Raw genomic sequence first — 15551 nt, 5'->3', positions numbered from 1 at the left:
ACACACACAGTGTACACACACAGTGTACACACACAGTGTATACACTGTACACACACAGTGAACACACATACAGTGTACACACACACACTGTATACACAGTGTACACACTGTACACACACAGGGTACACACACAGTGTACACACACACAGTGTATACACATAGTGTACACACACACAGTGTACACACACACAGTGACACACACAGTGTGCATACACGCAGTGTACACACACAGTGTACACACACACAGTGACACACAGTGACACACACAGTGTATACACATAGTGTACACACACAAAGTGTACACATACATACAGTGTATACACAGTGTACACACACAGTATACACGCACACAGTGTACACACACACGGTGTACACACAGTGTACACACGCACACAGTGTATACACACAGTGTACACACACACAGTGTACACACACACACAGTGTATACACAATAATGTCCACGTTGTTGCTGAGCTCACATACTCAAGGGAGGGAGCAATGGAAAATGAATCTAAATCAACTTAAACTCCAACTCTGTGACGTCACCACTCTTAATTACCTCATCGGCATGAAACGCCAGGGTGAGGTGTACCTCGTTAGTGACGTCATGTCACCAAGGTATTCACCCCTCCCCTGTCCACCGCGCTCTTGAGCGTGACGTCCACTCCGCATGGGTCACTGCCGATATCGTTCCAGTGGCAATCCTTATTTGGGCAAAGCTACGCCCAGTGACTGGCGGCTCATTAACATAATGTGTCCGTTAAAGCCGTCGCGGGTTTATTGCGATGGGTTCAGCACCTACTATATATCGCATGTCACATTAACATAATTTAATCATACTCTAATTTTTTTATTTACGGAGCAGCTCATTGTGGGAGGAGCGTGTCTCGTACCCCGGATGTGACGTCATGTCACCTGCTGCCGCGTGACGTCACGAGGTAACAGGAAGCTATCGCTTCCTGCACTGAAATCCGAGGTGAAAAATTCTCATTGCGATTGTGGTTGTTGTGGTGGTGGTTGTGGTTGTTGTTTACCAACGTAGAGCCTCCCTCTCTCTCTCAGGGATGTCAGTTGAGTAGCAGCGAGCATGGGAATCGATGTCCAGGTTGGAACTTTACAACGCGGGGCCTAGCCACGTGGGGCCTTGCCTCCCCTCACCTGATTGCATTCACTTTAATTATCTCGCTTAAGTTTAATTTGTCTTCACCCGGCTAGCCACTTTCTAACTTTGTTTTATTGTAAATATTCACGCAGTTTTAATTTTCTTTTGTTACCAGGCCAAGCCCGCTTGAGCTGCTATACCGCTCTAGTTTTCAGAAACGACCTGCCCACAACAACAACACAAGGTGAGGCTTTCGATTTAAAGCTTTCGTGACTGCAGGGATTCATCTTCATGGTTCTTTCGGTAAAGTCACCACGTAGAATGGAAACAAAGTAATGCAAATAAAAATGAAACGTAATAAAATAAATTCTCATGACGTTTCGGCCACAACACAAGTAGCCTTCGTCAGGTGAAGGAACAGAACTGTTGGGACGACAGCGCTTCAATGAACGCTGCTAAGATTCATAGCGTCTTTTAAGCTAGGTGGGAGAAGTGAAGCGCCTTGACAAAGGAGTTTGCATATCAAACAGGGTAATTTAGCATTGAAATAGCTGAGGGATTAGCTTGTGACTGGTCACAGAAATAGCTATGTTAAAGTCAAAGTTTGCATATCAACAGAGGCATTTAGTATATGGACGCCAAAGGGCTGCAACTACCCAACTATCATAATAAATGTACTCAATATATTCTTTAATAAGCTGAGCTATTAACACAGAGCAACTGGGTATACACTACACTATATAATGAATACTATATAGTAAACCAATAAAAAACTAAAATATAAACTACCTCAATGTTATCAATAAACTCTATATACTCTCCAATCAGCTCAGCCACCAACAATAAGTTGTTATATATCACAATGCCATATGGCGAAAAAATGGGTGGAATCTTACCCTCAACTTTAGCACCACGGATAGCTACGAGCCCCGTTCAGACGGACGAGTCCATCCATGCTCTGAACGGAGGAGGGGGGAGAGAAACAGCCACGATGCGCTGTTATACTCCATGTTATAAACCAAACCATTAACCGTGGTGTGCCAGCGAAAGAGCTGTGGTCTGAAGGTCACCGTAAAATACAATTAAGAACCGAAATGGTTTAAAACATCTTTCCAATGGTTACTAAGCCAGAATCCATCTTCTCTGTTGAAATTATCTCTGTGCTTGTGTATGTGGATGGCCTCATGAACGAATCTCTCATGGTAGCTGGTTGGCTTGCAAAGAACCTCTGTCTTGGAGAAGTCAATGTCATGTGAGCCCACTGAATTATTACAGTGATCTGCCACGGTAGAGGAGTTCGTCCTACCGTGTTTGAAGTCTGCTTTATGTTCGCGGATGCGGTCCGAGATATGTCGTTTGGTTTCTCCAATGTAGCTGCTACCACAGAGGCACTTTAGTTTGTAAACACCCGGGTACTGTATGTCTGGAACAGCATCTTTTACAGATGGAACCAGATCACGGATTTTATGTACTGTGTTGAATCGAACCTGGATCTTGTGTTTATTCAGGATTTTGGAGATCTTTTTAGTAATCTGCAATGTAGGGTAAGGTGATGGTTTTGAGTGGCTCCTCAAGAGGATCCTTCTTCATGACTGGAGTGATGGCTTTGCGGATTGTGTAGTCGGAGTAACCATTAGCCCTGAGAGCCTGGTGTACGTGCTTGAGTTTACTGGCAATGTGCTCCTGGTTGGAAATGCATTGGGCTCTATGGTTTAGAGTCTTGATGAGGGAGTTCTTCTGGGATGGATGGTGGTGGGAATCCGGTTTCAAGTAAGCATCTGTATGGGTAGCTTTCCTGTAGACAGAGTGGCTCATTGAACCATCAGGTCTCCTTTTAATTAAGACATCCAAAATGGTAGCTTGCCATCTTTTTCGACCTCCATGGTAAATCTGATGGCTGGGTGTATGGAATTGATGTGGTCGCGGAATTGGTCTAGAGCAGGCTGGCCATGTGGCCAGATGACAAAAGTGTCATCCACGTACCTCTTCCATAAGGTCGGGCGTAGAGTGGCAGTCTGGATGGCGCCAGCTTCACATTTTTCCATGAATACGTTGGCTACAACCGGAGACAGGGGGGAGCCCATTGGGGTGCCCTCAGTCTGTTTGTAGAAAGTTCCATTCCAGGTGAAGTATGTGTTGGTTAAGCAATGTCTCACCAGGGGGGTACATCAGTATGCAGTCCTTGATGAACCAAGTCTTCAATGATTGCGATGGTGTCAGGTACCGGAACTTTGGTGAACAAGGACACCACATCAAAACTGACAAGCAGGTCGTCTGGGGACAGGGAAATGCCTTTGATTGTCGATACCAGGTGAGTAGAATTTAGTACCGCAGAGGTGGTTTTTCCATTGAAAGGTCGCAGTATATCAGCAAGAAAACGTGCCAGTTTATAGGTGGGGGAGTTGATAGTAGAGACGATGGGACGAAGGGTGTATCTACTTTGTGTATCTTTGGAAGGCCATATAATCTTGGTGGTCTGGCAGCAGAGGGTTTCAACGAGAACTGTTTGGTCTGATCAATTAATGCTGTTGAATCAGAGATGATTTTGTTCGTTTTGGTAACCAGGCTGTTGGTGGGATCTCTTTTTATTTTTGTATAGCTGCCATCGTTGAGTAGTTCTTGAATTTTGTTGTTATATTCTGTTTTGTCCATGATGACAGTGACATTGCCCTTGTCGGCTGAGAGGATGACAATATCATCTCTCTTTTTTAATTGAGATTATTCAAAGCGTTCATCTTTGCTGATGTTGCTTGGTGGCATCTTAGCGTTTTTGAGGGTTGCAGCGATTTCAGATCTTGCTACGTCTGCAGAGATGTGACTCAAGCCCTTGAGTGCAACGTCGACATGGGCAATGATATCATTAACTGGGATGTGTCTCGGTGTGACAGCAAAGTTTAGACCTTTAGCTAAAACGGATTTCAGGCCATCAGAAATGGAACTGTTACTGCGATTAATATGACTTTGTTAACGTCTATCTTTTCGGTGTGTGGATCCGATTTTTTGTTGGAGAGGTGATTGAATTTGGAAATCAAATTTTCCCTATATTTTGTCGACAGTGGCAGCTGAAGAGGCAGTCATATTGTCTACATGTTCCCAATCCGATGTAGACATTGTTGCTGTCAATGTTAAGTGTGATTTGTTGAGTGTCTTGTCTAACTGATCAAGTTCGGTGCGTGTAAGTCTGATTTTTTCTGAGATAAGAGCGAAGCTAGTTCTAGCTGGAATTCGTTTTGCATTGACAGAAGTTGCAGCAGCAGAGGTTAGTGTAAATGCGGTTAGAGTCGCGGCATCTCTTCAGAAAGGTGAGAGACTCGATTAGTTGAGCTTTGTTGTCCTGGAGTTTGTTGAATGATCTTAAGGTTGTGTGGAATCCCTCCCCGTAGAGGCGGTTAAATTTCGATTTAAAGCTTTCGTGACTGCAAGGATTTATCTTCTTTGGTTCTTTCGGTAAAGTCACGTAGAATGAGAATAAAATAATAAAATAAAATAAGACAATAAAATTCTCACGACGTTTCGGCCACAATACAAGTAGCCTTCTTCAGGTGAAGGAACAAAACTGTCGGGACGACAGAGCTTCATTGAACGCTGCTAAGATTCGTAGCGTCTTTTTAAGCTGGTTGAGATAAGTGAGGCACCTTGACCAAGGGGTTTACATATCAAACAGGAGAATTTATCATTGAAACAGCTGAGGGATTAGCTTGTGACTGGTCAAAGAAATAGCTATGTTAAAGTCAAAGCCTACACATCCACAGAGGCACCTAGTACAAATCAAACAGGAGAATTTAGCATTGAAAAAGCTGAGGGATTAGCTTGTGACTGGTCACAGAAATAGCTATGTTAAAGTCTACGCAACAAAAGGATTAACTCCGTTTATATTGCACACACACAGTGACCCATCTCCCTCTCCCTACACACAACAAATGACGGACTTTTGTCATCTGGCCACATGACCAGCCTGCTCTAGACCAATTCCTCGACCACATCAATTCCATACACCCAGCCATCAGATTTACCATGGAGGTCGAAAAAGATGGCAAGCTACCCTTTTTGGATGTCTTAATTAAAAGGAGACCTGATGGTTCAATGAGCCACTCTGTCTACAGGAAAGCTACCCATACAGATGCTTACTTGAAACCGGATTCCCACCACCACCCATCCCAGAAGAACTCCCTCATCAAGACTCTAAACCATAGAGCCCAATGCATTTCCTACCAGAAACACATTGCCAGTGAACTCAAGCACGTACACCAGGCTCTCAGGGCTAATGGTTACTCCGACTACACAATCAGCAAAGCCGTCACTCCAGTCATGAAGAAGGATCCTCTTGAGGAGCCACTCAAAACCTTCACCTTACCCTACATTGCAGGGGTCACTAAAAAGATCTCCAAAATCCTGAATAAACACAAGATCCAGGTCCGATTCAACACAGTACATAAAATCCGTGATCTGGTTCCATCTGTAAAAGATGCTGTTCCAGACATACAGTACCCGGGTGTTTACAAACTAAAGTGCCTCTGTGGTAGCAGCTACATTGGAGAAACCAAACGACATATCTCGGACCGCATCCGCGAACATAAAGCAGACTTGAAACACGGTAGGACGAACTCCTCTGCCCTGGCAAATCACTGTTATAATTCAGTGGGCTCACATGACATTGACTTCTCCAAGACGGAGGTTCTTTGCAAGCCAACCGGCTACCATGAGAGACTCGTTCATGAGGCCATCCACATATACAAGGAAAGAGACAATTTCAACCGAGAAGATGGATTCTGGCTTAGTAACCATTGGAAAGATGTTTTAAACCATTTAGGCTCTTAATTAATTGTATTTTACGGTGACCTTCAGACCGCAGCTCTTTCGCTGGCACACCACGGTTAATGGTATGGTTTATAACATGGAGTATAACAGCGCATCGTGGCTGTTTCTCTCCCCCCTCCTCCGTTCCGAGCATGGATGGACCCGTCCGTCTAAACGGGGCTCGTCGCTGTCCGTGGTGCTGACGTTAAGGGGAAGAAACCGCCACCCAATTTTTCGCCATATGGCATTGTGATATATAACGACTTATTGTTGGTGGCTGAGCTGATTGGAGAGTATATAGAGTTTATTGATAACATTGAGGTAGTTTATATTTTAGTTTTTTATTGGTTTACTATATAGTATTCATTATATAGTGTAGTGTATACCCAGTTGCTTTGTGTTAATAGCTCAGCTTATTGAAGAATATATTGAGTACATTTATTATATTGATGTAATTTAGACTTAGTTTTTTTCATATTGGTTTCCTGTATGATAGTTGGGTAGTTGCAGCCCTTTAGCATCCATATACTTCATGCCTCTGTTGATATGTAAACTTTGACTTTAACATAGCTGTTTCTGTGACCAGTCACAAGCTAATCCCTCAGCTATTTCAAGGTGCTTCACTTCTCTCACCTAGCTTAAAAGACGCACCGAATCTTAGCAGCGTTCATTGAAGCGCTGTTGTCCCGACAGTTCTGTTCCTTCACGTGAAGAAGGCTACTTGTGTTGTGGCCGAAACCTCATGAGAATTTTATTTTATTTGATTATGTTTTATTTTTATTACTTTGTTTCCATTATATGTGACTTTACCGAAAGAACCAAGAAGAAGGTGAGGCTTGTCAACAGCGTGGTGGTGTTCACTCTAGACGCGTGGCGGTGTTCACTCTAGACGCGTGGCGGTGTTCACTCTAGACGCGTGGCGGTGTTCACTCTAGACGCGTGGCAGTGTTCACTCTAGACACGTGGCGGTGTTCACTCTAGACGCATGGCGGTGTTCACTCGACGTGTGGCGGTGTTCACTCTAGACGTGTGGCGGTGTTCACTCTAGACGTGTGGCGGTGTTCACTCTAGACGTGTGGCGGTGTTCATTCTCTACATGTAGAGGGGAAACCGGGGGATCGGGAAGGAAATCCACACGAGGAGAGAGAGAGACATGCAGCCTCGACTGTGTTGATTGATCCTCAATTAACTACTTGGTGGAGTGAGTAAGCATTAATACTGAGCAGGTGAAGGTGGCCAGGCGTGGGTGTGGACACACCACCACCTGTGAACCATGCCAGTGTGTGACAGTGGTGGAGCTAGTGGGGGTGGGGGGGCATTCATGTTCTTGGCTCTTTCAGTGGAGTCGCGTTGGGGGGAAGCAATAAAATAACAGAATATATGTTTGTTGTTTTGTTGTTTCCCTTCGGCGTGGCTTTGCCGAGGGAGCTAAGAATTTGAATGCACATTACAATTCCTTATAGGGGAAACACATACTAATTTACGGATTACTAACATAGCATATAATCACTAACACACATTACAACTAATTACTAATCTACAACTCATTACTAATCATAACCATTGACTGATTACTAATCGATTATATAATTACAATACCCCCCCCTCCGCCTCTAATCACTGCACCTGATATGAGTTAAATGATGACGTCACCCTGCTGCTCTATATAAAACCGGGAGCAAGCGAGGGCTTTACCATTCTGGCGAATTGCCCGATGCTGGATGTATTTACCAGCAAAACGTCGTACTCAAACTGTAAATGTTGTGGATTCACTCTTCAACACACTGGTGGGCTAAAGTAGTGAATTATTTGTCTTTTGTCAACGTGACACTTTTTGCTGATTGGCCATGTCGGGTGGTGGAGGGTTATGACACATTTATAAATAACGCGATCTAACCCGAAAACCTTTATTATGAATATTGGTCGCGAAAACCTACGTGTTAAACTGTGCCATAACAGCCCGTGTGATGAATTTGGGACACTTTTCCACTATATCATGAATATATTAATAAGTATAGACGTGTAAGTCACCGGTTACTGTGTATATATGCTTTCCTCTGTGCATCGATACTGACGTGTAGATGGTGTGGATATTATTTTTTTCTGTCTGCAGCTGATGCTTCCTCTGACGCTTCCTCTGCAGAATTGGTCTGATGAAGCAAAGGCGCTCGGCGCAGCTCAGTACTACAAGGCAACATTGCGACCGGTGTGCATACAGCACGGATCGTACTGGAAATTTGACACGGCACAAGAGAACTCACACAGGAGAGAAACCCTTCAAGTGCAATGTGTGTGGGAAGGCGTTTGCACATTCATCTGCCCTTGTAACACACCAGAGAACACACACGGGAGAGAAACCCTTCAAGTGCAGTGTTTGTGGGAAAGCATTTTTACAGTCATCTGCTCTTGTAATACACCAGAGAACACACACGGGAGATAAACCCTTCAGGTGCACTCTGTGCAGGAAGGCGTTTGCACAGTCACCACATCTTAAAGTACACCAGAAAACACACAAGTATCAGAAGATCCACAAGGAGTGGAGTCTGAAATCGGCTTGTGAAAGTCAAAGTGCCGCCATGAGCCCATCCCTCATGAAACAAGAACCGGAAGAAAATCCCAGCTTGGACACTATTAAAGGTATTGAGGTGAAATGTGAAGGAGTGATGGTGAAGAGCGAAGAAGTGAAGGTAAAATGTGAAGATGAAGATTCAACTCCAAAATGGAACCTTCACATCGATGGAGGCAACATGAAGCAGGAGGAGAATTCTAACTGTGAGGCAGAGCGAGGCAACTCCCAGCAGTTGGTGGAAATGTTGGTGGACTTACTCCGAGACAATACAGAGTCAAGTGGATACCCGGTAGATGTGTAAACCAGAGACGATGTCGCTACAATAGATGCACCTTTGTGTCTTATCACTCGCTCTAGAAGTGTCTTATCACTCGCTCTAGAAGTGTCTGATCGCTCACTCTAAGTGTCTTATTACTCACTCTAGAAGTGTCGTATCACTCTAGAAGTGTCTTATCACTCTAGAAGTGTCTTATCACTCACTCTAGAAGTGTCTTATCACTCACTCTAGAAGTGTCTTATCACTCACTCTAGAAGTGTCTTATCACTCACTCTAGAAGTGTCTTATCACTCACTCTAGAAGTGTCTTATCACTCACTCTAGAAGTGTCTTATCACTCACTCTAGAAGTGTCTTATCACTCACTCTAGAAGTGTCTTATCACTCACTCTAGAAGTGTCTTATCACTCACTCTAGAAGTGTCTTATCACTCACTCTAGAAGTGTTTTATCACTCACTCTAGAAGTGTCTTATCACTCACTCTAGAAGTGTCTTATCACTCACTCTAGAAGTGTCTTATCACTGACTCTAGAAGTGTCTTATCACTCACTCTAGAAGTGTCTTATCACTCACTCTAGAAGTGTCTTATCACTCACTCTAGAAGTGTCTTATCACTCACTCTAGAAGTGTCTTATCACTCTAGAAGTGTCTTATCACTCACTCTAGAAGTGTCTTATCTCTCACTCTAGAAGTGTCTTATCTCTCACTCTAGAAGTGTCTTATCACTCACCCTAGAAGTGTCTTATCACTCACTCTAGAAGTGTCTTATCACTCACTCTAGAAGTGTCTTATCACTCACTCTAGAAGTGTCTTATCACTCACTCTAGAAGTGTCTTATCACTAACTCTAGAAGTGTCTTATCACTCACTCTAGAAGTGTCTTATCACTCTAGAAGTGTCTTATCACTCACTCTCGAAGTGTCTTATCACTCACTCTAGAAGTGTCTTATCACTCACTCTAGAAGTGTCTTATCACTCACTCTAGAAGTGTCTTATCACTCACTCTAGAAGTGTCTTATCACTCACTCTCGAAGTGTCTTATCACTCACTCTAGAAGTGTCTTATCACTCACTCTAGAAGTGTCTTATCACTCACTCTAGAAGTGTCTTATCACTCACTCTAGAAGTGTCTTATCACTCACTCTAGAAGTGACTTATCACTCACTCTAGAAGTGTCTTATCACTCACTCTAGAAGTGTCTTATCACTCACTCTAGAAGTGTCATAGCACTCACTTTAGAAGTGTCTTATCACTCACTCTAGAAGTGTCTTATCACTCACTCTAGAAGTGTCTTATCACTCACTCTAGAAGTGTCTTATCACTCACTCTAGAAGTGTCTTATCACTCACTCTAGAAGTGTCTTATCACTCACTCTAGAAGTGTCTTATCACTCACTCTAGAAGTGTCTTATCACTCACTCTAGAAGTGTCTTATCACTCACTCTAGAAGTGTCTTATCACTCACTCTAGAAGTGTCTTATCACTCACTTTAGAAGTGTCTTATCACTAACTCTAGAAGTGTCTTATCACTCACTCTAGAAGTGTCTTATCACTCACTCTAGAAGTGCCTTATCACTCACTCTAGAAGTGTGTTAGCACTCACTTTAGAAGTGTCTTATCACTCACTCTAGAAGTGTCTTATCACTCACTCTAGAAGTGTCTTATCACTCACTCTAGAAGTGTCTTATCACTCACTCTAGAAGTGTCTTATCACTCACTCTAGAAGTGTCTTATCACTAACTCTAGAAGTGTCTTATCACTCACTCTAGAAGTGTCTTATCACTCACTCTAGAAGTGTCTTATCACTCACTCTAGAAGTGTCTTATCACTCACTCTAGAAGTGTCTTATCACTCACTCTAGAAGTGTCTTATCACTCACTCTAGAAGTGTCTTATCACTCACTCTAGAAGTGTCTTATCACTCACTCTAGAAGTGTCTTATCACTCACTCTCGAAGTGTCTTATCACTCACTCTAGAAGTGTCTTATCACTCACTCTAGAAGTGTCTTATCACTCACTCTAGAAGTGTCTTATCACTCACTCTAGAAGTGTCTTATCACTCACTCTAGAAGTGTCTTATCACTCACTCTAGAAGTGTCTTATCACTCACTCTAGAAGTGTCTTATCACTCACTCTAGAAGTGTCTTATCACTCACTTTAGAAGTGTCTTATCACTCACTCTAGAAGTGTCTTATCACTCACTCTAGAAGTGTCTTATCACTCACTCTAGAAGTGTCTTATCACTCACTCTAGAAGTGTCTTATCACTCACTCTAGAAGTGTCTTATCACTCACTCTAGAAGTGTCTTATCACTCTAGAAGTGTCTTATCACTCACTCTAGAAGTGTCTTAGCACTCACTTTAGAAGTGTCTTATCACTCACTCTAGAAGTGTCTTATCACTCACTCTAGAAGTGTCTTATCACTCACTCTAGAAGTGTCTAAATACGATGGTTAGCAATTATAAAAAAAGAATTCGTCAAAAAGTGGTCTTAAAATAAAAAATGTAACATGCGACATTTCAAGCAATGGCCTTTATTCAAAGAGCATGGGTCACAGAGGGGATAATACAAGTTGAATACCGCATTCTACATGATGGGGCCTTGATTAGAATTATATTTTTTAATGTTTTCTGATGACCAGTTTTTAATTGGTATATGAATAGTTAGCAAATCGGTGCTATTGGGAAACAGAAAACCTTTCAACAATCAAAAAGTACAAAATTTAATAACAAGTAAAATACCGTAAAAATATGTTCAGTTAAATGACAGTAATCTTTCATTTAAGTGCAACTTAATGCCTCAGAAAATCAAAGTGCCATGGGTCAAATTTCAACTGAAACATTCGAAGAACATATTCTTAGTTCTTTCGGTAAAGTCACGTTAAAGGGAAACAACAAAATAATAAAATATATATAAAACAAAAAAAATCGTCTCCCCCCTCCTCTTTTCAGAATATAGATGGACTAGTCCTAAATAAACTGCCAAATCGCTGCGCGTGGCGCTAACGTTTTTTATTATAAATAAATGCACCGTTAAAAAATAAATTTATGCAAACCAACAGACCTGAAGACGACCGTTTGTGTTATGGTCGAAACGTCGTGAGAATTTGTTTTATTGTTTTATATATAATTTATTATTTTGTTGTTTCCCTTTAACGTGACTTTACCGAAAGAACTAAGAATATGAATTACTGCAGTCACGAAAGCTTTAAATCAAAATTTTATTCGAAGAACATCTCCAGATAAAAAAAGAAAGTATTTATTTAAACATCCCATCGGTCATACAGAGGGCATTTGGCTCAAACCCAGGCAAACTCTGGGTCGGTTTCGACATTGAGTCTCGCATCAGCCAGAATCAGCCTTGTTGGAACCAAAGAGGGTCAACTATCAGATGTTTAGAGTCTAGGACTTTCTCTTAGACATGGGTTCCTTGGTCGACGAAAAAAAGAGTATACAGGGTGCGAAAAAAAAATTCTCCTGATTTGAAATTGCTATATCTCTGCAACCACGAAACTGGCCCCATGAAAGAAAATCTTACCGCTTGAAAGGGCGGGGCATAAAGGTTCAAATGATTACCGCTAGACGCTTCTCCGAGTGCACAAACAGCCCCTAGCCTCAGTCATTTGCAAGACACACTGCCTCCAGTGTTGGATAGGTCGCACGGGACCCCAAGACTTGGCGCTACACTCTTGGCCCCAAAGATCCCCAGACATCACACCCTGCGACTTTTTCTTGTGGGGATACGTCAAAGACCGTCTTTTTGTGCCACCATTAGCGACTAATATGGATGACCCTTAACAGAATCACGGCAGCGGTGACTTCAGTGGAAGAAGACACTTTGAGAGGCATTTGGGACGAATTCAACTATCGTCTCGATGTTGTCCCTACAGCAGGTGGAGGGCACATAGAGCATTTATAAAATGGTTAGTAAAACTTGATAACTCATTAAACCGTTTGTAATTTCAAAGGAGTATATTTCATGATGGCAACATGTTACAATTACAATGTTGCCATCGTGAAATATACTGCTTTGAAATTGGGTCCATCGTTTTGAAACACCCTGTATAATACACTACGCAAAAGAATCATCACATCAGTGTACAATCGGTGCATTTTACCGCGGTCATGATGAAGTCAAAATTCTACACCTGGACTTACTTCCACTCAACAGCTCACGCGTGATGTCATTTCCCTTCGGGCGAAATTACGTCTTTGCTCGCTCGCGTTTCGTGACGTCATCATTGGGCCCTTTAGCAAAGGCGGGAAAGTTTCGTCGGGCAGGGCGTTAACGTCGTCGGCGTCGTTATCAGCGTTATAATTACACCACATCGCCTCTTGTCGCGGTTTGGTGTCTTGACAAGTTCATGCTCGTTATTGATACCAGCATGGTCGACTTTCAAGTGTTACGCTGCTGCTGCGCGTGCGGAACTTTCCAAGTTCATCAGGCGAGTGATGCGTGCGCCTGCTTGCGGACGAACCACTTTTAATTAAACCATCAACACATTTGATGTGATATGAATATGGGCCGTTGCCCGAAACGTCGCCTGGCATATATTTTTTCTGTTAAGGCTGCAGTGATATTGATGAATGCATTGAGTTTTAGTTTCTGTTGTCCTTGTGCACCGCTGCCAACGTAGAAGCAGTATCGCCAAATTACTTGTTTACATGCCGTATTGTCGTATATGTAATTGAAAGGCTTGCATGGGCCACCACGCCTGGCTAGGATAAAACCTTCCTGTCCATGGTTGATAGGTTAATCCAATGATGATGATGGCAATGGCTGCAAAGCCATCCGGCACAACTTGCGTACCGGGAACGAACCCCACTGAGCTGCAATACGGCTCACCCCGCAAGGTGGGTCCCCATGTGGTCGTTGATGGCTTTTTGAATAATTGTCATGTCTCGCTGTCATCCAATGTTTTTTTTATGACTGGCAAATAAGTAACTCGCGTCATAATTTGGCGATACAGCGTTCGTTGGCAGTGGTGCGCAACTAGCACAGTGCATAAGGACATCCTATGTGCTATGAAGCACATACAGTCCTAGAGACGTGGCCTCGCTCCACCTCCGGCCACGCCCCCACTTCGGTCTCTCGAGACGGAACCAGAGCCAGCATCACATGTCCTCCGGGGCCCCCGTTTCCGGGCCCCCTTTACTCCCCTGAGTTGGCACATGCCCTCTCCCTCTCTGCGACGGAACCCTGCTCCGTAGGGGCCTGCTTCTCCGCCACATCTTCGTCGGCTCCCTCGAGAGGTACGTGCACACACCATTACCATTTGTAGTTGCAGTCGGCATATACGCCGTAGAGACGCCATTTATGTCTCTATATCACCCCCCCCCCCCTTATGAAACTCAGCCGTCTTGGCTGACTGACATAAAACCAATGTAATGTGTGGGCCTCCAACCTAGAATGCAACAAGGGAACAATACAACAACATATTCTTGGTTCTTTCAGTAAAGTCACGTAGAAGGGAAACAAAAATATGACAAAAATATATTTTTATTATTTTATTGTTTCCCTTCTACGTGACTTTACCGAAAGAACCAAGAATATGAATCCCTGCAGTCACGAAAGCTTTAAATAAAAAAAACAACACTAAATAATCCCGACCGAGGAAGAACCAATAATTTGAACCAGGGAGAGAAGAAGGGATGGAGGAAGAGAGAAAAACAACTTGGATGCAATTATTGACAATGGACGAGCCACCCCCCGGACAGGCCACAACTACACCCCGCACATACAACACCGCACTCGAGCACAAGACGAGCCCGAGTCAGCCATTGACCCATCTGGCTCGAGTCGCGGTCGCGGACCACGGGTGTAGGTGCACATCGACGCCGGAGGATGGTCATTTAAATCGAACCGTCTTTGCCTGAGTCCTTGATGCCGGCCCGTCAAGCGAGGAGGGTGCGGGTCCACCGAAGGCTTTGGAAGCAGCCAGAAGAAGGCTCAACGAGCCCAGCACCTGAGCCGAAGAACCCTCATGTGGTAGGAGGTTGGGCGATGGTGGCTCCGGATTTCCCCGTTCCCCCCGGGCCGGTCTGACCGGTGACGTCGGCCCCTTTAGGCGCTTGGACCCTGCGGGCGGAACAATAAAACTGTCCTGAGGGAGGACGTCAGCCGACGTGCGCCCCAGCTCATCGGCCTGACCAGACACCCGGCCCTCAGGAAGTGGTGATAAAAGACTAACATCAGGCGGAAAAAAAGTTTTAGCCGCGACAGGTACACAAACCAGTGGCGGCGACCACACTGAATCCGCACGCACTGCGGAATCCACACCTCCACCACTTTGACCGGCCCTGCCATGTAATTCGGGGAGGTACCCAACGGGACGTGGGGGTAGTGGAGCCACGCCTTGTCCCCTGGCGTCCATAGGGTAATGGACTGGCGAGGCTTGACGAGCCATTCGTTGGCTGCCTGTCGCAAGGCCGAGTTCCCCCAGACGCCTCTCTAGCTTCATCAAATCGCTGTAGGGTAAGGCGTAAGGGGTTCCATTTTTTAGTTCCATTTGGTATAGCCCTGTGAGCCATTCGGCTCTTGAATCGGGTGCAACCGCAACAAACAAAAAACAAAAGCATGAACAAGAAAACATCTTAAAGTGATTATGTCACTGTGCAAACAGAAAATCCAGGAAAAAAAACATCAAAATATTCCTGAAATAGCACCGTACACCAACGCTGTGTGCAAAAATCCCAGTGGGATGCAAGTCAAACAACAACAACAACAACCACAAGACAACTAAGATTAAGGCCATCAGTCTAACTCCGTACTACAATAAACAAAAACTTGGCCAAACCAAAAAAACTTTTCGA

General features: G+C 43.9%; 1 protein-coding gene across 2 annotated transcripts; it reads left to right on the top strand.

Annotated features, from left to right (window-relative positions):
- Nucleotides 1-910: 910 nt before the first annotated feature.
- On the top strand, nt 911-8984 carry LOC142917399 (uncharacterized). Of its 2 annotated transcripts, XM_076062050.1 has the most exons (4): nt 911-976; nt 1278-1346; nt 3323-3413; nt 8043-8984. In XM_076062050.1, the coding sequence occupies exons 3-4, from the start codon at nt 3391-3393 to the stop codon at nt 8767-8769; spliced, it is 750 nt and encodes a 249-aa protein (XP_075918165.1). In that variant the 5' UTR covers nt 911-976; nt 1278-1346; nt 3323-3390; the 3' UTR covers nt 8770-8984. The 2 variants fall into 2 exon arrangements, 1 of the variants encoding a protein (XP_075918165.1); XR_012936977.1 differs by lacking the exon at nt 3323-3413.
- Nucleotides 8985-15551: the final 6567 nt, after the last annotated feature.

The sequence above is a fragment of the Petromyzon marinus genome, unplaced genomic scaffold (assembly GCF_048934315.1).
Source record: "Petromyzon marinus isolate PM22_M1 ecotype Great Lakes invasive population unplaced genomic scaffold, UKy_Petmar_22M1.pri1.0 PM_G_Scaffold_49, whole genome shotgun sequence".
In the NCBI taxonomy this organism is placed as follows: Eukaryota; Metazoa; Chordata; class Hyperoartia; order Petromyzontiformes; family Petromyzontidae; genus Petromyzon; species Petromyzon marinus.
This window is presented reverse-complemented; position numbering and strand designations above follow the sequence as displayed.